At 45.6% G+C, this 25,304-nt stretch overlaps 1 protein-coding gene across 1 annotated transcript in view; it reads right to left on the bottom strand.

Annotated features, from left to right (window-relative positions):
• lrp6 (low density lipoprotein receptor-related protein 6) overlaps nucleotides 1-25,304 on the bottom strand; it is a 39,659-nt gene that overhangs the window by 11,777 nt on the left and 2,578 nt on the right. The window contains 16 exon segments of the mRNA XM_082166983.1: nucleotides 1-157; nucleotides 964-1,154; nucleotides 1,359-1,561; nucleotides 7,388-7,590; nucleotides 11,399-11,725; nucleotides 12,116-12,300; nucleotides 13,010-13,083; nucleotides 13,086-13,247; nucleotides 13,888-14,177; nucleotides 14,933-15,149; nucleotides 17,406-17,577; nucleotides 18,337-18,733; nucleotides 19,565-19,699; nucleotides 19,913-20,109; nucleotides 20,374-20,577; nucleotides 23,993-24,392. The exon segment at nucleotides 1-157 is cut by the window's left edge and continues 53 nt beyond it. Coding sequence (XP_082023109.1) covers nucleotides 1-157; nucleotides 964-1,154; nucleotides 1,359-1,561; nucleotides 7,388-7,590; nucleotides 11,399-11,725; nucleotides 12,116-12,300; nucleotides 13,010-13,083; nucleotides 13,086-13,247; nucleotides 13,888-14,177; nucleotides 14,933-15,149; nucleotides 17,406-17,577; nucleotides 18,337-18,733; nucleotides 19,565-19,699; nucleotides 19,913-20,109; nucleotides 20,374-20,577; nucleotides 23,993-24,392 — 3,514 coding nt within the window.

Here is a 25,304-nt window from a genome sequence, read left to right as displayed (position 1 = left end):
ATGCGCGCCTGGATCTTGGTTCTTCCTTCACGCGTGACCTTATCGATGCGCTCGATCATCTGCTGCTGCCGGTCGATCCAGTACAGGAAGTTCCCAAACACCGTCAGGCCCACCGGCTGCAGGATGTTCGAGTCCTCAATCACGATCCGATTGGCTCCTGGAGAGGGGGCGGAGAGAGGGGAGTGGTCAGGGACTGAGGGGCGGGGCCAAGGAAAGCACTCATGGGAAGGGACACAAAAGCATTTTGTTGTGTTTTTGTTTTAGTTATTTTAGTCCACTGAAAAAAAATATATATTACGTAGACTAAAATATAACTAATAAACATCACAAAATCACAACAAAATTACTGAAGCTAACTAAAATTCTAATTAAAAAATATGTCATTTAACTCTTTGTGTCTCATCCAATGAGTGATTTTAGAACATTAATTTAAACTAAATAATGAAAAATTTGGACTTGGCAACTAGCAGAAATGAAAAGTGTTTTTTTTTATACTTTAGTTGAACTTTTTTCAAATAAAGAGTTTATGTCTGTAGTTTCAGCTAACTGTAATAACCCTGAGCCGTTCACCACATGGTTTCTTGGAAATGTTCTGCATCAAAAACATCAGGTGTGTGTAAGTATTGCACATATGTGTAATTATATATGTTCATATAGTTTCTCTTCATGTACGTGTGTGTATAGGTATATGACATGTATACGCATGTATAATTTGTATGTATTCTTATCAAGTTAATTTTATGTAGTCATTTAATTTGATTTATTTTTCTCTTTCCTCACGTTTATGTATTCATACGTTTACATGTCTTTATTTCCATATTCAGTACAACATGAATGACTCGTAACATTCAGGAATGAGGGCAACGTGAAGTCTTCACATATCCTACACATCAGACGTGTGCAGGCGGAACACGGCGTCTAGCGACTGATCGTCACGTGATCATGCATGACCTTTGACCTCACCGGACAGGTCGCTGCTCTCGATGCGCCGCAGGTCCATGTCGACCCAGAAGAGTTTTCCCAGCTCGTTGTCGATGGCCAGAGCGACTGGTTTCCCCAGATTGCTGAAGAACAGAACCTCTCGCTCCGTCCCGTCCAGAGCGGACCGTTCGATCTTCGGCGAGCGCTCCTGCAGATTCGTGAAGTACATGTACCTGTGGACGAGACGGCACACGCTGAGGTCACATGACAGCACACGCTGAGGTCACATGACAGCACACGCTGAGGTCACATGACAGCACACGCTGAGGTCACATGACAGCACACGCTGAGGTCACATGACAGCACACGCTGAGGTCACATGACACGCAGAAGCCCTTGAAAAGGCTAGTAGATGTAATGCGAGCAGCGGCGCTCACCCTCGCTCAGGATTGACCACGATGGCGCGCGGTTTGTCGTGTTCTCCGCGCAGCACCACTCCGACCCGCGAGCCGTCCAGGCGTGTGACGTTGATGACGTTGGTGACCTCGCTGGTCCAGTAGATGAAGCGGCTGTAGACGTCGATGCTGAGATCATAGGGCTGGAGACCAAGACTCGGGCCACCGGACACCACCGTCACACTCTGAGGAACAACACACACACATCAGACCCGTCACACACACATCAGACACGTCACACACACATCAGACCACTGTCACACTCTGAGGAACAACACACACACATCAGACCCAACACACACATCAGACCCGTCACACACACATCAGACACGTCACACTCTGAGGAACAACACACACACATCAGACACGTCACACACACACATCAGACCACTGTCACACTCTGAGGAACAACACACACACATCAGACCCAACACACACATCAGACCCGTCACACACACATCAGACACGTCACACTCTGAGGAACAACACACACACACATCAGACCCGTCACACACACATCAGACACGTCACACTCTGAGGAACAACACACACACATCAGACACGTCACACACACACACATCAGACCACTGTCACACTCTGAGGAACAACACACACACATCAGACCCAACACACACATCAGACACGTCACACTCTGAGGAACAACACACACACATCAGACACGTCACACACACATCAGACCACTGTCACACTCTGAGGAACAACACACACATCAGACACGTCACACACACATCAGACCACCATCACACTCTGAGGAACAACACACACACATCAGACCCAACACACACATCAGACCCGTCACACACACATCAGACACGTCACACATACATCAGACCACTGTCACACTCTGAGGAACAACACACACATCAGACACGTCACACACACATCAGACCACCATCACACTCTGAGGAACAACACACACACATCAGACCCAACACACACACCAGACCCGTCACACACACATCAGACACGTCACACTCTGAGGAACAACACACACATCAGACACGTCACACACACATCAGACACGTCACACTCTGAGGAACAACACACACACATCAGACACGTCACACACACATCAGACCACTGTCACACTCTGAGGAACAACACACACACATCAGACACGTCACACACACATCAGACCACCATCACACTCTTACCCCTTTTCCACCAAGGCAGAGCTGGTGCTGGTTCGGAGCCAGAGCCTAGTTTCAAATCGGTTCTTTGTTTTTCCACCGCCAAAGCACCAGCTCCGAACCAGTAAAACTGGTTCTTAAGTAGCACCAAATCATTGCAGGGTCTAGAACGGAGCCAAGAAAGAACCGCTTACGTCAGAGGCTGGGGGCGGGGTTACCGTGGCCAACAAGACTGAAGAGAAACTTGTGACCGCCATTTTTAAATAGCAGCTAGTCGAGCTAATAGCAGCTCGATTATAATATCCGTCTATATAAGTTACGGCGAGCTGCACGAACGCGTTGGATTCGCCGTGTTTGGATGCCGATTTATTTTCGCAAACCCATGAGCAATGAGCATCCATAGTAACGCAACGTCTATTATTGTTGATGCCTTGTTCGAGATGCATCGGAGCAGCGTGGACCGATCAGAGCTGCGGGAGTGTTTGGAGATCATACGACTCCTTGTGCTTTTTGATCGCTTTGATTTCATGTGCTGATCGTTCTGCGAGAAGCCGATGCATCTCGAACAAGTCTGGTGTGTTTGTGTTTGGCGCTGCCGCACGCGCGTTGCTGGGCAACATGATACGTATGCAGTGACGTAAGATATAGCTCTGTTGTGGCTCTCTGGCCGGTGGAAACGCAAACCGGTTCTTAGTATGCTCGTCAGTCGAACCAACTCCGAACTGGCAATAGCTCTAGCTCTGAACCAGCACCCGGTTCTTGTTGGTGGAAAAGGGGTATCTGAGGAACAACACACACACCAGACCCAACACACACATCAGACCCGTCACACACACATCAGACACGTCACACTCTGAGGAACAACACACACATCAGACCCGTCACACACACATTAGACACGTCACACACACATCAGACCACCATCACACTCTGAGGAACAACACACACACATCAGACCCGTCACACACACATCAGACACGTCACACACACACATCAGACCACTGTCACACTCTGAGGAACAACACACACATCAGACCCGTCACACACACATCAGACACGTCACACACACATCAGACCACCATCACACTCTGAGGAACAACACACGGGCAGATGACGTGACGCATGTTTTTTCTGTAATCAAGTGTAAATGTTTACTGAACTGCATTTTTCAACTAAAACAACACATGCCAGTGGAGCATAGAACATCATTTTATTTCAATATTATGATTTTGGGACGTAAAATATATTTGGTGTTGTTCAAATTTCAAGGTGAATAGCAAAATTTCCTGCGGTGTGACTGTAACATTGATTACTCATCAAATGTAAATATTAGTAAAATAAAGCAGATATGTTTGGAGCAGCTAATAAATGCCTTGGCATTATTTTGTATGTATTTACTTAATTAACTTAAGTTTTCAAAATGCTAAAAAGTACTAAAATCATATTTACAGTACATTTAGTTTTGAAACAAAAATGCTGTCCTGCAGTGTGACATAGGATATTAGATTTTTGTACTGGCAGTTACATGGACAGCCATAGGGGTCCTTTAGTCAAGCCCCCTACCAGGAAGTCCCCCAGATGTTTGGATGTGCTAAGGAGGTTAAAATGTGAGTGTTAATCTCTTATTAATTTGATATATTTCATCATTTCTGTCATACCATGAACGTGTCCATTTTTGATAGTCCTGTGGTGTGACTGATCTAGACTGATCTAGTTCGAGAAAAAATAAAAATATTTTTTTAAAAGAATCATATTCAGGTTTAAAACAATGAACTTATTCAGTTACTGTAATGCCCAAGGTCAGTCTTGTATAGCAATTACTCAAAATGGCTGCAAAAGTGAAAAAGTCCTGTGGTGTGACAGCCCGTCCTGTAGTGTGACATAATTAAGTCAGGTGTCTAGCTAGATTTTCGTCTGTTATGTTTGCAATATTAAACATAAATATAAATATATCTCTGTCTCTCTATATATATTAAACAAATATTGCAAATATTATATACAATATACCTATATTATACATATATTAAACATAAATATATATCTGTCTTCATTATACATAATATACCTATATTATACATATATTAAACATAAATATATATGTGTGTCTTCATTTGTTTGTTGTATGTGTATGTTAACAGTCACTGATCATTGTTTTTAAAGTGATTTGACAGTTTTTAGGCATGAGCAAAGAAAGGACAAGGAGGTACAGGGAAAGGTTAGCACAGGATTAAGTCAAATTTCTCTTGTTCACTGGAATCTTTGTTCAAAGAGCTGAATTGATGATTTTAACATGCTTTTAATTATTTTAGCATGATTTTAATGACTTTCTCCTGAGAAACAAGATATTTTTGTTTAGTCTTTTAAGTTAAAAATAGGAATGAATGGTCTTTATGACGGGGTCTGATTTGACGCCTCCAAAATGTTAATTATTCAGTATGTCTTGTTTACTATGTTTTTAGTTCAAATTCATACACTAAGTAATAAGATTGTACTGATATGTTGCATTTTCATTAATGTTCAAATAGAGATGCAAATGAATTTGTTTGTTACAAAAATATTCAATAAATTTCACCATAAATGTTCATACAGTGTCTCATTTCGTCCTGTGGTGTGACGGGATGTCCTGTGGTGTGACATCACTTCAAACACAATTAAACGACTTTTACTATGTTAAATAGCTTAAATGATTATATGCATTTGAAAACATTGCATAATATAACTATATAAAAAATAATAAACATTTTCAAAACAAAATTCTCATTTTACACAATATTTCCACTGGAGTGACTGGTAAAAGATGGCACAAGCAAAGAATATAATAGAAAAACAGCTGTGAAAAAAATTATATGCAGAATTTTAATGATCATTCTTTAAGAATACTTGTTAAACTTAAAACATACCTGATTTGTATTTGAAATTAATAATATTTCAATATTTTAATTTTATAGTAATGTCATGTCACACCGCATGACATATTTTGCCTGGAGCTGTGAGAAAAGCTTAATAAATTACATAATGAGAAAAAAAATCTGCTAACCTCTAACAGTTTAAAAAACAACAGTATTTGAACTTTAGAAATTCATACAATTCTCAAGCAATTTAGAACTTTGTTTAAAAAAATGCTGTTTCACCCTTATTTGTCATCTACCCACACACACATCAGACACGTCACACACACATCAGACACGTCACACACACACATCAGACCACTGTCACACTCTGAGGAACAACACACACATCAGACCCGTCACACACACATCAGACACGTCACACACACATCAGACCACCATCACACTCTGAGGAACAACACACACACATCAGACACGTCACACACACATCAGACACGTCACACACACATCAGACACGTCACACACACACATCAGACCACTGTCACACTCTGAGGAACAACACACACATCAGACCCGTCACACACACATCAGACCCGTCACACACACATCAGACCCGTCACACACACATCAGACCCGTCACACACACATCAGACCCGTCACACACACATCAGACACGTCACACACACATCAGACACGTCACACACACATCAGACACGTCACACACACATCAGACCACCATCACACATCAGACCCGTCACACACACATCAGACCCGTCACACACACACATCAGACACGTCACACACACATCAGACCACTGTCACACACACATCAGACCACTGTCACACTCTGAGGAACAACACACACACGTCAGACCCAACACACACATCAGACACGTCACACACACATCAGACACGTCACACACACATCAGACCACCATCACACTCTGAGGAACAACACACACACATCAGACCCAACACACACATCAGACCCGTCACACACACATCAGACCACTGTCACACTCTGAGGAACAACACACACATCAGACCCGTCACACACACATCAGACCCGTCACGCACACATCAGACACGTCACACACACATCAGACACGTCACACACACATCAGACCACCATCACACTCTGAGGAACAACACACACATCAGACCCGTCACACACACATCAGACACGTCACACACACATCAGACCACCATCACACTCTGAGGAACAACACACACACATCAGACACGTCACACACACATCAGACACGTCACACACACATCAGACACGTCACACACACATCAGACACGTCACACACACATCAGACACGTCACACACACATCAGACACGTCACACACACATCAGACCACTGTCACACACACATCAGACCACTGTCACACTCTGAGGAACAACACACACATCAGACCCGTCACACACACATCAGACCCGTCACACACACATCAGACACGTCACACACACATCAGACCACCATCACACATCAGACCCGTCACACACACATCAGACCCGTCACACACACACATCAGACACGTCACACACACATCAGACCACTGTCACACACACATCAGACCACTGTCACACTCTGAGGAACAACACACACACGTCAGACCCAACACACACATCAGACACCTCACACACACATCAGACCACTGTCACACACACATCAGACCACCATCACACTCTGAGGAACAACACACACCAGACCCAACACACACATCAGACCCGTCACACACACATCAGACACGTCACACACACATCAGACACGTCACACACACATCAGACCACTGTCACACTCTGAGGAACAACACACACACATCAGACCCAACACACACATCAGACACGTCACACACACATCAGACCACCATCACACTCTGAGGAACAACACACACATCAGACCCCTCACAAAATGGCCGACACCCGATACAGTGCACTATATAGTGTAAAGGGAGCGGTTTCGGACACAGCTTATGACTAAAACTAAGTCAGAATGTGTGTGACCTGGTTTCCGTCCTCCTGTGCACGGCGGATGAGGTTCTGCTTGGAGTCGATCCAGTACAGGTGCCGGTCGAGCGGGTCGTAGTCGACGGCACGCACGTTCCTCAGGCTGTGGATGGGCAGGATGATGTCGGGACTCTGGAGCTCGTCGATCACCATGCGGTTGATGGCCGTCTTCTGACTGAACAGCAGGAATGATGTGGGAGCTGATGGACAGACAGAGTCATGTGACCACTCATCATCTCTAACAAGGACAGTTAAAACGACCTCAAACGCGCTCTAAACCTACAGTGCTGCGCAGGGCTGGGCATCGGATACTTGTTATCGATTCCTTTGTGAGCATTTCAATATGAGTTTAAACCATTGAAGTGTGAGAGACTCCATTTCCTGTGTTCATGTGTATCAGTATATTGGATCCGTGCAGCTCTTAAAGTGACAGCAGCCTAATATTCCTGCTCTATAATAATATAACACTAATATTCCTGCTCTATAATAATATAACACTAATATTCTTGCTCTATAATAACACTAATATTCCTGCTCTATAATAATATAATAACACTAATATTCCTGCTCTATAATAATATAATAACACTAATATTCCTGCTCTATAATAACACTAATATTCCTGCTCTATAATACTATAATAACACTAATATTCCTGCTCTATAATAACACTAATATTCCTGCTCTATAATACTATAATAACACTAATATTCCTGCTCTATAATAACACTAATATTCCTGCTCTATAATAACACTAATATTCCTGCTCTATAATAACACTAATATTCCTGCTCTATAATAACACTAATATTCCTGCTCTATAATACTATAATAACACTAATATTCCTGCTCTATAATAATATAATAACACTAATATTCCTGCTCTATAATAATATAATAATACTAATATTCCTGCTCTATAATACTATAACAACACTAATATTCCTGCTCCATAATAATATAATAACACTAATATTCCTGCTCTATAATAATAATATAATAACACTAATATTCCTGCTCTATAATAACACTAATATTCCTGCCGTCTCTATAACACTAATATTCCTGCTCTATAATACTATAATAACACTAATATTCCTGCTCTATAATAATATAATAACACTAATATTCCTGCTCTATAATAATATAATAACACTAATATTCCTGCTCTATAATAACACTAATATTCCTGCTCTATAATTACACTAATATTCCTGCTCTATAATATAATAACACTAATATTCCTGCTCTATAATAATATAATAACACTAATATTCCTGCTCTATAATAATACAACAACACTAATATTCCTGCCGTCTCTAATCAAACACTGCATTTGACACTATTGATCACAACATTCTTTTAAATAGACTCGAAAATTATGTTGGCATTAGTGGAATTGCACTAGCATGGTTTAAATCATACTTATCTGACCGTTATCAGTTTTAGCAGTAAATGAAGAGATGTCTCATCGATCACAAGTTCAGTATGGCGTACCACAAGGCTCAGTACTAGGACCGTTGCTGTTCACTCTGTACATGCTACCATTAGGAGATATCATTAGGAAACATGGCATTAGCTTTCACTGTTATGCTGATGATACTCAGCTCTATATTTCTTCACGCCCAGACGAAACTTACCAATTCACAAAATTAACGGAATGTATAGCTGATATAAAAATTTGGATGACTAGTAATTTCCTACTACTTAATTCTGAAAAAACAGAGATTCTAATTATTGGACAAAAAACGTCCTCACGTAATAACCTAGAATACTGTCTAACACTTGATGGCTGCTCTGTTAAGTCGTCGTCGTTCGTTAGGAACCTGGGTGTGCTCTTTGATACCAATCTTTCATTTGAAAGTCACGTGTCTAGTATCTGTAAAACCGCATTTTTTCATCTTAAAAATATATCTAATTTACGTCATATGCTCTCATTGACAAATGCGAAACAGTTAGTTCATGCGTTCATGACCTCAAGGCTAGATTACTGTAATGCTCCACTGGGTGGTTGCCCTGCACGCTTAATAAACAAACTACAGCTGATCCAAAACGCAGCAGCTCGAGTTCTTACCAGAACCAGGAAGTATGACCATATTAGCCCAGTTCTGTCAACACTGGACTGGCTCCCTATTAAACATCGTATACATTTTTAAATATTGCTGATTACTTACAAAGCACTAAATGGTTTAGCTCCGCAGTGCTTGAGCGAGCTCTTAACGCATTATAGTCCTTCACGTCTATTGCGATCTCAAAATTCCGGCCAGTTAATAATACCTAGAATATCTAAATCGACTGCTGGCGGTAGATCCTTCTCCTATTTAGCACCAAAACTCTGGAACAATCTTCCTACCATTGTCCGGGAAGCAGACACACTCTGTCTGACTAAAAACACATCTCTTTGACCTGGCATTCACATAACACATTATAGACTTCTATAATTCCATATTAGGCTGCATAGATTAGGTCAGCCGGAACCGGGAACACTTCCCATAAATCCTGATGTACTCGTTACATCATAAGAAGAATGGCGTCTACGCTAATATTAGTCTCTCTGTTTATACCGAGGTTTACCGCAGTCCGTCGGATCCAGGCCGTATCCAGATCTGAAGAAGGACCTGCGCCTGAACGCGACGACAACGCAGTCCTGAAGTGTCAACAAGACTCTCCGTTTCCTGAAGTGAGGTGGACCTCGGCCGTATCCAGATCAGATGGTGGATCTGCACCTGGACCTAACCATGACGCATCCCTGAAGTGCCAGCCTCATCAGCCCTGTGAAGGCCTCATCGACACGACCAATCTGACTTCTGACCTGTAACGCTGCCTGGATCATAATCATACACTGTTCGCTCGTTGGCCAGAGGAGAACTGGCCCCCGACTGAGCCTGGGTTCTCCCAAGGTTTTTTTCTCCATTCTGTCACTGAGTTTTGGATCCTTGCCACTGTTGCCTTGGCTTTTGGCTTGCTTAGTTGGGGACATTTAATATTCAACAATATTATTGATCTGCCTTATTATGGGTGGACGATGATGCAATTTTCTTCTAGAAACAAACTTTGTTGTATTATTTTCATGTTATCAATGTGAAGCTGCTTTGATACAATCTGTATTGTAAAAAGCGCTATATAAATAAAGGTGACTTGACTTGACTAATCAAACAACAGAAGACAAAGAGAAAATTCACTCGTTCTAGACTAAATAACTTTTGTAACTATATTTACATTTACATTTATTCATTTAGCTGACGCTTTTATCCAAAGCGACTTACAATTGCTATATATGTCAGAGGTCGCATGCCTCTGGAGCAACTAGGGGTTAAGTGTCTTGCTCAGGGACACATTGGTGTCTCACAGTGGATTCGAACCCGGGTCTCTCACACCAAAGGCATGTGTCTTATCCATTGCGCTACCACCACCCCGGTATTATTTCTAATGTATATTTTATTTATAAACTTGATTACAGTTTCTCAACCTGAAAATCGTAAAAGTTTATTTTAATCATATCTTTGTTCAATTAAATCTGTTTGTCGCGATTGCAAATTTTTTATTTGTTCTTTTTTAATTACTGAGAAATGCTGGAAGTTTATATTAGTTCTGCTAGTTGTTCTTCTATGGTGTTTTTAAACCACAGGCAAACGTGTTCTTTAGCCTGTTGATTTGTGTTCATGATATTCAGCCACAATTAAATGTTTTGCAATAAGACTGTGAATGATATCTAAGGTTGTTGTTGTTTACCTTATTGGAATCACACTGACGAATATTGGAATCACACTGACGAAGGATGAGAACGTTTCGTTTGTCTACTTTATCGCCTGTCTATGAGTAAAGGTTTTTAGAGTGCAGACCTTTTTTACATTTTTGGTCTCAGCTCCTCATTAGCTGGGAGAGCACGGTGAGTGTGTTGATTACCTTACAGGAATCGATAAGCAGAATCTAAATCGGAATCGTTAAAATTCAAACGATACCCAACCCTAGCGCTGCGCGAGATTAGCCGCCTGGTAAAGCGCTCACCGCTGCAGGTCTTGTTGTCGTGGTTGAGCGAGTAGTGCGCGGGGCAGCCGCACACGAAGCCTCTGACGGGCACGGCGAGGCACAGGTGAGAGCAGTGGCCGTTGGTGGAGGCGCAGGCGTTCCAGCCGGCCTGGCGGGACGAGTGGAACACCAGGATGTCCATGACGTAGTCCAGGTGACCCTGTATGATGGTGCGGTTCTGCCCGCTGGTCTTGTTGGCGCGCTCGATGCTGCGCTGGCTCCAGTCCGTCCAGTAGATGTAGTCCTGGTACTGGGTGAGTCCGAACGGGTGCGGGAGGTCGTCGGCGATCACCTCGCGCTCCAGACCTGAAGACCAGCACATCATCAGAACAGACACACGTTACCTTTACAGGGGTGGCTGATCATGATGTCACTTTTCTAACTTTAGTTAGTGTGTAATATTGCTGATTGATCATAAACAACATCTGCAAAGTTACGACACTCAAAGTTCAAAGCAAAGGGAGAGATTTACTTTTACAGAAATCGCTTTTTAAGAACTACAACAAACGGCTGGTAGAGACTACAATGTTGGTGACATCACTAACCCTAAAATGTACAGTACATAAACCCCGCCCCCGGGAACGCGATTTATAGATTATCATGACAGAATATGCTAATCAATGACTAGAAGATAGTTAAGTCCACTAAGCATGATTTTCTTCAAACTAAACTCCACAGGAAGCGCGAGAGGTTTACCCATCATGTTGGAGGACTCGATGAGTGTGGTGTCCAGGTCGGTCCAGTAGAGCCGGCGCTCCGCGTAGTCGATGGTCAGTCCGTTCGCTCGGCCCACGTTTGGCACCAGCGTGAGGCGTCCAGAACCGTCCATCGCAGACCGGTCGATCTTCGGCCGCCCACCCCACTCAGTCCAGTACATGAAGCTGAGAGAGAGAACGAGTGTGAGAGACACACACACACACACACACACACTAAGTCCAGTACATGAAGCTGAGAGAGAGAGAGAGAGAGAGAGAGAGAGAACGAGTGTGAGACACACACACACACTCTCAGTCCAGTACATGAAGCTGAGAGAGAGAACGAGTGTGAGAGACACACACACACACACACACACTAAGTCCAGTACATGAAGCTGAGAGAGAGAGAGAGAGAGAGAGAGAGAGAGAGAGAGAGAGAGAGAGAGAGAGAGAGAGAGAGAGAGAGAGAGAGAGAGAGAGAGAGAGAGAGAGAGAGAGAGAGAGAGAGAGAGAGAGAGAACGAGTGACGAGAGACACACACACACTCACCCCTCGGCCGGGTCCAGTGCTCGAGGGCTGACACACACACACACTCACCCCTCGGCCGGGTCCAGTGCCAGTGCTCGAGGGCTGACACACACACACACACGCACACTCACCCCTCGGCCGGGTCCAGTGCCAGTGCTCGAGGGCTGACACACACACACACACACACTCACCCCTCGGCCGGGTCCAGTGCTAGTGCTCGAGGGCTGACACACACACACACACTCACCCCTCGGCCGGGTCCAGTGCCAGTGCTTGAGGGCTGACACACACACACACACACACTCACCCCTCGGCCGGGTCCAGTGCCAGTGCTCGAGGGCTGACACACACACACACACACACACACACACTCACCCCCTCTGCCGGGTCCAGTGCCAGTGCTCGAGGGCTGTCCAGGTCTTTCCACACCAGAACCTGTCTCGGTGCTGCCCGTCCAGTTTGGCCACCTCGATGCGGTTGGTCCCAGTGTCGGCCCAGTACAGGTTCTTGCCCAGCCAGTCCACAGCCATTCCCTCGGGATAGTCCAGGCCGAACTCCACCACGTGCTCCAGAGCGCTGCCGTTCATGAAGGCCCGACTGATGGTCTGAGGACACCAGAGACACGTCAGAAACACACACACACACACACACAACACTAGAGCATTAAGCGTGTGTATGTGAGCATGTGTAAGCGTGTGTGAGTGAGTGAGTGTGACTGAGTAAGTGAGAGTGTGTGTGTGTGTGTGTGTGTGTGTGTGTGTGTGTGTGTGTGTGTGAGTGAGAGGGAGTGCGTGAGCGAGCGTGTGTAACATGAGTGAGTGAGTGAGTGTGTGTAAGCGTGAGTGAGTGAGTGAGTGTATGTGTGTAAGCGTGAGTGAGTGAGTGAGTGTATGTGTGTAAGCGTGAGTGAGTGAGCGTGTAAGCGTGTGTAACATGAGTGAGTGAGTTTGCGAGAGTGTGTGAGAGTGATTGTGAGAGTGTGTGAGTGAGTGAGTGAGTGTGTGTGTGTGTGAATGAGTGAGTGTGTGAGTGAGTGTGTGAATGAGTGTGTGAGTGAATGAATGAGTGAGCAAGTGAATGAGGGAGTGTGTGAATGAGTGTGTGTGTGTGTGTGTGTGTGTGTGTGTGTGTGTGTGTGTGTGTGTGTGTGTGTGTGTGTGTGTGTGTGTGTGTGTGTGTGTGTGTGTGTGTGTGTGTGTGTGTGTGTGTGCAAGCGTGATTGAGTGAGTGAGTGAGAGTGAGTACCTTCAGTGTGATGTCGGTCCAGTAGATCCTGTTGTCGGTGATGTCGAAGTCGAGCGCTGAGGCCTCCTTGACGCCGGTGAGGGGAATGGCCACGTTGTTGTTGTGCGTCTCGAGTGAGATGCGCCTGATGTCGGTGTGCCGAGAGAACAGGAGGAAGGCCTCAGGGACGATGCAGGAGCTCAGGTCCGACATGAGCTCGAGCCCGATGGGACACGCACACGACACACCCTGGGGCTTATACAGGCACAGGTGACTGCAGCCTCCGTTCGCCAGCGCACATGGGTTCACACCTGAGAACAGCAACACACACATATAAACTAACCGAGCAGAACGTTCCGGTCTCTCTCGCTCTCTATCTCTCTCTCAACACTGAAGAGACTTAAACTGCAGTTCATGGACTGGCCACTAGAGACACATGTTTACAGTCTAACGCAAAAAGTGGTTTTGGTTTATAAAGATAATTTTGCTCTTCATAACGACTGTGAGGCGGGTGAATGTTTTTATAACTCATCCATTTAAATTATATTAAGCCTTAAACTTCTGCATAATTAAGGGCGTGGCCACTTGAGTGACAGGTGGATTGCCGCTGATGTCACTACTAGCCACTTGTCTGCTGTCTGTTAGCGTCACGTCACCTCAGCTAATCTGCCTCGCATTTACGTTTATCCGGGAGTGAAGCTGCCAAGATGGCGACGGCCGGCTCCGCTCACTTAAGGCTTCAAAATCGCTCTTCAGAAACACTACGGGTGACGTCATGCACACTACGCCCAGTGTTTTATACAGTCTATGGTACTAACACACACACTCATGTGTGTAACGAACTACATCAGTCGTATAAAACAGATCCGGCCTGGGCCTTGCTCGCACGACTCTAGTTGGTGGAATTTTCTGCACAGCATCATGGGTAATGTAGTTTTTCACCACACATTTTAATCACATTTTGCTTGGAGAATGAATTATTATTCAACATCAATAACTATTTTGCATGTGTAGGTGTGTTATAGCAGCAAGCTCCGCCCCCTGGTATGTAGCCCCACCCCCTCACCGAAAGTCTGCGTGACATAGGTGGCCTTGATGCCCATGAGGTCGGGCAGCTGGTCGATGATGACCTCTCGCTCCAGGCTGGTCTTGTGCACGCGCTCGATGCTGCGCCGCTGCCAGTCCGTCCAGTAGATGAAGTCTCCCAGCAGAGAGAACCCGAAGATGTGCGGGAGGTTCTCCTCGACCAGAACCCGCCGGCCCGAGCCATCCATCTCCATCACCTGCGGAGCAGAGGAGAGGTCAGAGACACACACACACCCGACCTGTCCATCTCCATCACCTGTGGAGCGGCAGTGGAAGAGATCAGAGACACACACACACACACACACACACACACACACACACACACACACACACACACACACACACACACACACACACACTCCCAAGCTGTCCATCTCCATCACCTGCGGAGCGGCAGAGGAAGAGATCAGAGATACACACACACACACACACACACACACACACACACACACACACACACACTGACCAGCAGTTTTAAAATAAGAAAAATAAAAAAGAAAGATTTAAAAAGAAGAGAAAAGATTAAAGCAAACATTAAAATAATAAAGACAGTTCACTACTGTTTAGTAAAGCTGACAGCAAACAGAAGACGACATCAACCAAGAGCATCATCTGAATAAACAGGAAATTCTGTAAGGCTCGTGCGCAACACTGTATCCATGGAAACAGTGACTGTGGTTACTAATGACACCAGTCACTCTGAATTTAAATGAATGTCCAGCAGACGAATGAACAGACCTATAACCAGCTAACTGTCCTTTAACTACAGCACACACAGTTGCAATCGAAATTACTCAACCCCCATCGCAAATCAGGTTTATTGGCAACATTTACAGACTTTCAGCTGTTTGCAATGAACAAATCAAACAAAAGTAAATGAAATAGCTCGGTACAAATGTTTCAAGTCGTTTCCCCAAATTTACCTGAAAATGCAACTGAACTTCTGCAGTCTCAAAATTACCCAACCCCCTGAACAGACTCCCTCACAACAGCACAAATATGCAAATCAGGTGTTGTCTCACTAATCAAGGGCTTCATTAGCTACACCAGGTGTGCTAGAGCTAGAACACATGAAATATCTAAACTGGTGAGGTTTGTTGAGTGTCACGTTTGACTGCATGTTAGAAATATGGCTAGGTCAAAAGCATGGTCCAGTAAGTTAAGAGAGGGTCTCGTCGCCCTTCACAAACAAGGAACAGGATACAAAAAGATAGCAAAGGCACTAAATGTTCCTAGAGACGCCGTTTGCTCAATCATATTAAATAAGCCACACAATTTTAGGGATTCTGTTCTGTGGAGCGATGAAACAAAACTGGATATTTTCGTCCCTGTGGATCAGTGGTGTGTCTGGAGGAAGAAGAATGAAGCGCATGCTGTGAAGAACACGTCTACAGTTCAGCATGAGGAGCTCGTGATGCTCTCGGCTGATGTATATCCTCCGGCACTGGAAACCTGCAGCGTGTGGAAGGAGAGATGGAGTCACTGAAGTATCAGGAGATCCTAGGAGAAAACATCATGCCGTCAGTGAGGAAGCTGGAGCTTGGACCTTCAACAGGACAATGATCCCAAGCATTCCTCAGATTCCAGCAAGGCTTGGTTGCAGAAGAAGTCCTGGGAGATACAGTGGCATCACAGTCTCCTGACCTGAACCCCATAGAACATCTCTGGTGGGATTTGAAGGCGGTTGCAGAACACAAACCCAGGAATATTCCAGAACTGGAGGCCATTGCTCATGAGGAACGGGCTCAGATCCCTCAGAAACAGAAGCTGGTCTGGTTATACATCTCGTCTGCAGCCGCTCAGAACAGCAAACGTTGTTGTACCAAGTGCTAAAGATGCTTGCCATGAAGGGGGTGAATAATTTTGAAACTCATTTGAAAATCATTAAAAGTTGCGTTTTCAGTTGAATTTGGGGAAACCACTTGAAACATTTGTTGTGTTGAGCTGTTTCAATTACTTTTGTTTGATTTGTTCATTGCAAACAGATAAAAGTCTGTCAATTTTGCCAATAAACCTGATTTGCGATGGGGGTGGAGTAATTTCGATTGCAACTGTATAAACATTACTGAAACACTGGAGACACAAGAGCACGCGTGTACAGGAATACTGCAGTGCTTCTGACAAACACTCACTGATTCCTGCATATACACACACAAACGCACGCACACACGTCTCTCGGGTGAAATGAAATTTCCATCTTGGGTCGATCGTGACCGCAGTGCTGTGGCTTTCAGACTCTATTCTAAACGGGCCGGAGCCGCAATCGTAACCAGATGTGGGCTGAAACCACAAGCCGACGGGACGAGAGTGTGTGTGTGTGTGTGTGTGTGTGTGTGTGTGTGTGTGTGTGTGTGTGTGTGTGTGTGTGTGTGTGTGTGTGTGTGTGTGTGTGTGTGTGTGTGTGTGTGTGAGTGAGTGAGTGAGTGAGTGAGTGAGTGAGAGAGAGGTCTCACCTCGATGACGTCGGTCTTGGCATCGCCCCAGTAAATTTTCCTCTCAGTGTAATCGAGCGCCAGTCCGTTGGGCCAGCCGAGAGACGTGTTGACCAAAACCAGCCGCTCCGACCCGTCCAGAGCCGCGCGCTCGATCTTCGGCACCTCACCCCAGTCCGTCCAGTACATGTACCTGCGCACACGGAACACACGCTTCAGAACACGCTTCAGCACACGGGACAGACACGCTTCAGCACACGGGACAGACACGCTTCAGCTCACGGGACAGACACGCTTCAGCACACGGGACAGACACGCTTCAGAAACACGGGACAGACACGCTTCAGAAACACGGGACAGACACGCTTCAGCACACGCTTCAGAAACACGGGACAGACACGTTTCAGCACACGGGACAGACACGCTTCAGCACACGGGACAGACACGTTTCAGCACACGGGACACACGTTTCAGAAACACGGGACAGACACGCTTCAGCTTCAGCACACGGGACAGGCTTCAGAAACACGGGACAGACACGCTTCAGAAACACGGGACAGACACGCTTCAGAAACACGGGACAGACACGCTTCAGAAACACGGGACAGTCTTCAGAAACACGGGACAGACACGCTTCAGCACATGGGACAAACACGCTTCAGCACATGGGACAAACACGCTTCAGCACATGGGACAAACACGCTTCAGCACATGGGACAAACACGTTTCAGCACATGGGACAAACACGCTTCAGCTTCAGAACACGCTTCAGCACATGCTTCAGAAACACAGGACAGGCTTCAGAACACGGGACAGACACGCTTCAGCTTCAGCACACGGGACAGACACACTTCAGCGCATACTTCAGCACACGGGACACACGCTTCAGCACACGCACCAGCACATCTGTCCCTATGCAAATAAAACATTAAATAAGTAAAAGTGTGTTCACCCGGCGACGGGGTCCAGCACGATGGCTCTGGGCTCGTCCAGCTCCTCTGAGATCAGGATCTTCCTCATGGTGCCGTTGAGCCGGGTCACCTCGATGCGGTCCGTGCCGGTGTCGGTCCAGTACAGGTTGCGAGCGATCCAGTCCACAGCGATGCCGTCCGGGTGGTTGACCTGTGAGGTCACCAGGACCCGCGGGTCGCTGCCGTCGAGCTCGGACCGGCGGATGGCGCGCACTTCGTCGTCGGTCCAGTACAGGTGCCGGTCCACCGGGTCGTAGTCGATGGCAATGGCGTGCCGGATGTCCTCCGCCTGGAGAACAATGTCGGTGAAGTCCGGCGTGTCCAGAGAGATGCGCCGCAGGTCAGTGCGCCGGGCAAGAAGCAGCAGCTGAGTGGGTCCTGGTGAGGGGCAGAGGTCAGAGGTCAGGGGTAAGGGGTCAGACCAAACAAGCTTAGAAATCAGCCAGAAAAAATACATTTTCAACATGTTTTTAGGAACAAAATGTTGTATAATCCGGTGATTTATGAACAGAATGTATAGATATGAATAAAGCGTGTGAAAGCAGATCTCTGACCTCTACAGACTGAAAGCTACAGACGCTCACATGCAATAAAATAAACTCTTAAATGTGTGTTTTCTGTCCATCAATCTGGAGTTGCATGAGAAGCCCGTGTTTATGATGTAGTGTCTCGGGTGTTAAACATGTTCAGTGTCAGTGAAGGGCTCGAGATGAACGATCTCCCATCATGCCGTGCAAACAAAAGGCCAAACAAACGAGCCTCTCTCATCCCAACACACTCAACCGGTGGAGATCGTTCACTCAGAGCAGACAAACACATGAGGTCACGTGACTCGCTCGCTCTGATTGGAGGAAATGGGGCAGAAGCACGGGATCACACGTTACCATGGCAACCAGCGGACGGTCGAGCGGAGAGAGTTAATGCAGGATCTGTGTGTGTGTGTGTGTGTGTGTGTGTGTGTGTGTGTGTGTGTGTGTGTGTGTGTGTGTGTGTGTGTGTGTGATCCGATCAATACAAGAGTCAACATACTGACGCGGATCAGAGAAATGATCATTGACACATTTATCCAAATCCACTAACCCTGGGAATCAAACTCATTCTGGAGCAGATTATTATTAAAACATACGTGTGTGTGCGTGAGTGTGTGCGAGTGTGCGTGAGTGTGCGCGAGTGTGCGCGAGTGTGTGCGAGTGTGTGCGCGTGTCTCACCGTCTCTGCAGCTCTTGTTGTCGTCCAGTAGCCGGACTCCTGTTGGACAGGCGCACTGATAATACGGTTTGACCGGAGACAGCAGACAGAGATGAGAACATCCACCGTTCTTCAGCGCGCAGGGACTCGTCACGTCTGACACACACACACGAGAGAGAGAGAGAGAGAGAGAGAGAGAGAGAGAGAGAGAGAGAGAGATGAACGCAGGATTCTGTCAGCGCTGTGAGAAATTCTCTGCTGGAACAGAACAGACTCTCCATTGTGTCCGAGTCCTTCCTTCCTCTTACCCAGCAGCCCCTCTTTGCATTGTTCCAGAGCATGATGGGAAGGGAGAGCACACACACTCACCGATCTGCTGGCGCTTCTGGCTGTAGACGTGTATGTCCATGGGGGAGAAGATGTTGGAGTGGATCTCGCGGCTGTTCTGCCCCGTGTGTTTGTGGCAGGAGTGGATGGAGTGTGTGTTCCAGTCGGTCCAGAAGAGTGTGTCCTCGTACAGCGTCAGCGCGAACGGGTGCGGCAGCGAGCCCTTCACCACCACCTCCCTGACACACACACACACACAGGCATGAATCCAGATTAATCGTTATCAAGATCGTAACTGGATGGGTTAGGTTAAACCTAACTGGATGGAATCACATCTGGTGAATTGTATCAAGAGGTGAGGTGTGTGTGTGTGTGTGTGTATGTGTGTGAGAGAGAGTGTGTGTGAGAGAGAGTGTGTGTGAGAGAGAGTGTGTGTGAGAGAGAGTGTGTGTGAGAGAGAGTGTGTGTGAGAGAGAGTGTGTGTGAGAGAGAGTGTGTCGCACCTGCCGGACCCGTCCAGGTTGCACCGGTGGATGAAGTTGAACTTGGCGTCGGCCCAGTAGAGCTTCTGCTGTGTGTGTGTGTAGTCGAGCGTGAGGCCGTTGGGCCAGTAGATCTCAGAGTCGATGATCACAGAGCGAAGAGTCCCGTCCATCCCAGCGCGCTCGATCTTCGGCACCTCACCCCAGTCTGTCCAGTACATGAACCTGAACACACACACACACACACACACACACACACTTAAAACAAAGTTACACCACTGTTTATAATCATTGATGTTTTTAACTCTTAGATTATTGGTTATATTACAGTGTGTGACTCGAGAGATGCTCGATGTGAACACACACACACACACACACACACACACACACGCTACATCTGCGACTTCAGGAGCGTCACGCTAATGACACGCATGCTGAATCTGCGGACGCACTGCATGCTGGGTAACTCACACTCTCTCTCTGTATTACGAGCCATTGGGCGATCGGGCATTTCAACGCACACAAATCTGAAGGATCACATGACCTGATGATTGACAGGTGCTCGTCAGTGATGTCATCGCTTCAGGCGCGCCAGTGTTTAGTCTTTCCAGGTCAAACCGGCACAAACCCACTCCCCCGACCTCTGACCTCCTCGACCTTCAGGCCAGAACAAAAGTGCCTGTGTTGGTCAAGCTCGGGATTACCCATCATGCCTCCTGATAAAACCAGCTGGTCGGGTTACACACACTCAGCTGAAGGACACACTGAGACTCGATCACACCTGTGACATCACCAGGTCACACACACTCGTTCACATCCAGGAGTTAATGATGCGTCTGAACTCTCCCTTTAAACACGTTACTCTAGAGCGACAGTGAAGCACCAGGACATTATTCTGGAAAAATGTTTCCGCCACATAAGAAAAAAAACATGCTTTTGCAAATCATAACTGACATGACATGCCAAGTTCATATTCCCAACATTACAAAGTCTAGAAAAGGTCATGATTATAAAGAGTTGAAATTGACACACCAAGTTGAAATTAAATTTACATTATTTCCTAAATTGAAATTAAAACAATTTCATAATCATAATAATCATTAATAATTTTTCCTTTCATCTCATAAATATGACTTAATATGTCATAATTTTGTCTTATCTAAATGTCAACTTTTTACTGTCATAATTATGGTTTACAACAGAGTGTGTGTGTGTGTGTGTGTGTGTGTGTGTGTGTGTGTGTGTGTGTGTGTGTGTGTGCTTCTCCGCAGATACACAGCGATCAAAAGTTCTGGATCGGTAAGATTTGTTATGTTTTTAATATAAGTCTCTTCTGCTCACCAACGCTGCATTTATATGATTAAAAATACCAAAAAAACCAGTAATATTACATTTCAGGACAATTTAATATAAATGTTTTCTATTTTAATATATTTTAAAATGTAATTATTTCTTGTGATCAAAACTGAATTTATCATCATCATTACTCCAGTCTTCAGTGTCACATGATCCTTCAGAAATCACTCTAATATGATGATCAAGAAACATTTATGATTATTATCAGTGTGGAAAACATTTATTTACATTTTTATTTCCGGATTCTTTGATGAATAGAAAGTTCAAAAGAACAGCATTATCTGCAATAGAAGCTTTTGTAACATTATAAATGTCTTTACTTTAATTTAATTCATCCTTGATGAAAAAAAGTTGATTTATTTAATTGATTTCCCCCCAAAAAAATTCTTACTGACCCCAACTTTTCTAACGGTAGCGTTTAATGTTACAAAAGCTTCTATTGCAGATTAATAAATTACACTAGTCTACATATTCACATAGAAAACAGCTGATTTACATTATAATAATATTACACAATATTACTGTGTTTTTTTGTATTTTTAATCCAGTAAACGCAGGCTTGTTGAGCAGAAGAGACTTATAAAAAAAAAGCATAAAAAAACATACCGATCCAGAGCGTTTGAACGGGAGTTTATGATGAGATATGATCAGTGTCGTACAGAAGAGATTAATAGAGTGACTCTCAGCTGACGTGATCCGTCAGACACTCGCTAGCCGAGCGAGACCTGCGCTGAGTGGGACATTAGCAGAGCGAGTCCAGGGACGCTAAACTCTGAACATCTTCACAACATGAAGCGCGTCTAGTCCTAGCCTGTAACTAGCGGCCTGTAAAACATAAACATCCAGAGGACAAGACGCAGCACGCCTGAGTTCCCGACACGAGCGTCTCCTTCTGCTGGCGCTCCTGAAGCACTGGAGAAGATGAGCCGAGGACCCGAGCACACAGGGCTTATGGGTAATCGCTTCACTGCCTGCTTACAAATCAGACAAAACCACTTCATTATAGAAGTCGTTCATAACGACCATTAATGTCTTTTAACTTATGTTTCATATACTAGTATATAACCGAAGTTAAGATTGTTCATTTAAACATTTCTCGTTCTTAGTGTTTTTTTTTTTAGTTAGCTTACATCGTAGCCTAGCATACAGCTATCCAAAATGATTAGAGATAACGTTTTTTTCACCATCTATACGATATTTTTACACACTGTCAGTCGAAATGTCGCAAAACATTCCTAAAAATGCAATTTCTTTCACTTTAACTATATAAATAATCAGGATAAAAATAAAAGATTACTACAAGAACTAAGTGGTTTGATTGATTACATTAAAGGGGTGATATAATGCCCTTTTCACAAGATGTAAAATAAGTCTCTGATGTCCAGAGTGTGTGTGTGAAACTTTAGCTCAAAATACCACACAGATATTTTTTACAGTATGTTAAAATTGTCCCTTTTTGAGGGTGAGCAAAAACGTGTCGTTTTGTGTCTGTCCCTTTAAATGCAAATGACCTGCTGCTCCCGGCACAGGGGGTGGCGCTTCAAGAGCTTCTGTGTGTGTGTGTGTGTGTGTGTGTGTGTGTGTGTGTGTGTGTGTGTGTGTGTGTGTGTGTGTTTGCAGCTCCGATCACCTAACACAGATAAGCACTAAAATGTCAGAAACTGTTCTGCCTTCTATGTTTAAACTGGAGTCGGACAAAGAGTGAGAGAGTTAGGAACAGTGACAACAGGTAGAAGCAACAGGACGTTTCTGAATGGTTAGTAGCTGATGTGGAGTTAACTATCTTCTAGTCATACATCATAATCTATAAATGTCTCGTGTGAGAACTGAAGATGCCTAGAGAGTGCATTTGTGTTACGAACTGTATTGCATGTGAAAACACGGATGCGACAGCTTGAGCTTGAACTCACAAATGTGCTCGACCACAACAACTCTTCCTCTCAACATCCACTGCGCTAGCCCCAACTCACCCGCGTGCCGCTAGCCCCAACCCACCCGCGGGCCGCTAGCTCTAACTCACCCCGCTAGCCCTAACTCACCCGCGTGCCGCTAGCCCCAACCCAACCGCGGGCCGCTAGCTCTAACTCACCCCGCTAGCTCTAACTCACCCCGCTAGCCCTAACTCACCCGCGTGCCGCTAGCCCCAACCCACCCGCGGGCCGCTAGCTCTAACTCACCCCGCTAGCCCTAACTCACCCGCGTGCCGCTAGCCCCAACCCAACCGCGGGCCGCTAGCTCTAACTCACCCCGCTAGCTCTAACTCACCCCGCTAGCCCTAACTCACCCGCGTGCCGGGTCCAGAGCGATGGCCCTCGGCTGGTCCAGATCCTGCCAGAACAACACCTTCCGGTGCGCACCGTCCAACTCTGACACCTCGACTCGGTTGGTCTCGGAGTCGGTCCAGTAGAGCTTATTCCCGATCCAGTCGCACGCCAGGCCGTCGGGAGAGGCTAGGTTGGACACGACGGTGGAGGGAGCGCCGCTAGGCGTCGAGCCATTGAAGCGTGTGCGTTTGATGGACTCCTCGCTCACGTCGCTCCAGTAGATCAGATCCTGCGCGAACACGTAATCCAGCGCCGCCGCGTCCTCGAGACCGCCCATCACCACCGTAGCGTTCGCTCGCCCGTGAGCCGCGTCCACCAAACGCAGGTCACGCCGGTTAGCGTACAGGAGCAGCGGCAGGCCTGAGAGAGAGAGAGAGAGAGAGAGAGAGAGAGAGAGAGGGGTCAGAGGTCAAACAACACGATTCTGAAAACATATTCAGGTGTGAAAAGAATCAAATCGGTCTTGTTTTCCAACACTAAACATTCTTAAAGGTGACACATTATGCCCCACTTCACCAGATGTAATATAAATCTCTGGCATCTCCAGAATGTGTGTGTGAAATCTCAGCTAAAAATACCATATCATTTATTATAGATTGTCAAATTTGCCCCTTTTCGGGTGTGAGCAAAAACGTGCCGTTTTTGTGTGTGTCGCTTTAAATGCAAATGAGCTTTAGCTCCGCCTCCGTTCAGATGAGGGCGGAGTCTTTACACGAGCTTCACAACCTCCGGCAATAACAAAACAGGCCAATCTCCCTCATCCAGAATCCCAGAATAACCAGTAGCGAGTGCAGCCTTACGGAGAGACTCAGGAAGAGTTTCTGAATGTTAGTGGAGACATTTCTGTAGTTGTTGTGGAGTTACATTGATCATCTCATCATCATGTTTAACTTCTCCACAAGTGTCCACAGTTCTTGAGGTGTTTATAAGACAGCGGTGACATGTTCTGGTCAATAGTGTTCAGTGCTCGTCTGTGCTCAACCACAGAACAGTTTCAGGCTTTGCTGGATCTTCACCAGTGCGTTAGAACTGGTCTCAGTTGTCGCTTGTGGAACCAAATGTCGGCTGGTGTGTGTAAACGTGCAGATTAAGGGCCGGTAATATTATAATAAGATCCTCTTCATACGTCAGAAGGAGAACGAAATCTGATTGGCTTATTTTCTGTCAGAGAAAGACTCACCAGAACACAGTTACTGGGTTTCACTTTACACGTTTTCTGTGTCGTAGAAGCACTTACACACGGAGAAGTCAGATTTACATAATATGTCCCCT

Source organism: Leuciscus leuciscus (assembly GCF_965113295.1).
Source record: "Leuciscus leuciscus genome assembly, chromosome: 4".
NCBI classification, from domain to species: Eukaryota; Metazoa; Chordata; class Actinopteri; order Cypriniformes; family Leuciscidae; genus Leuciscus; species Leuciscus leuciscus.
Note: the sequence above shows the minus strand (reverse complement) of the source record. Positions and strands in the feature narration are given on the sequence as shown.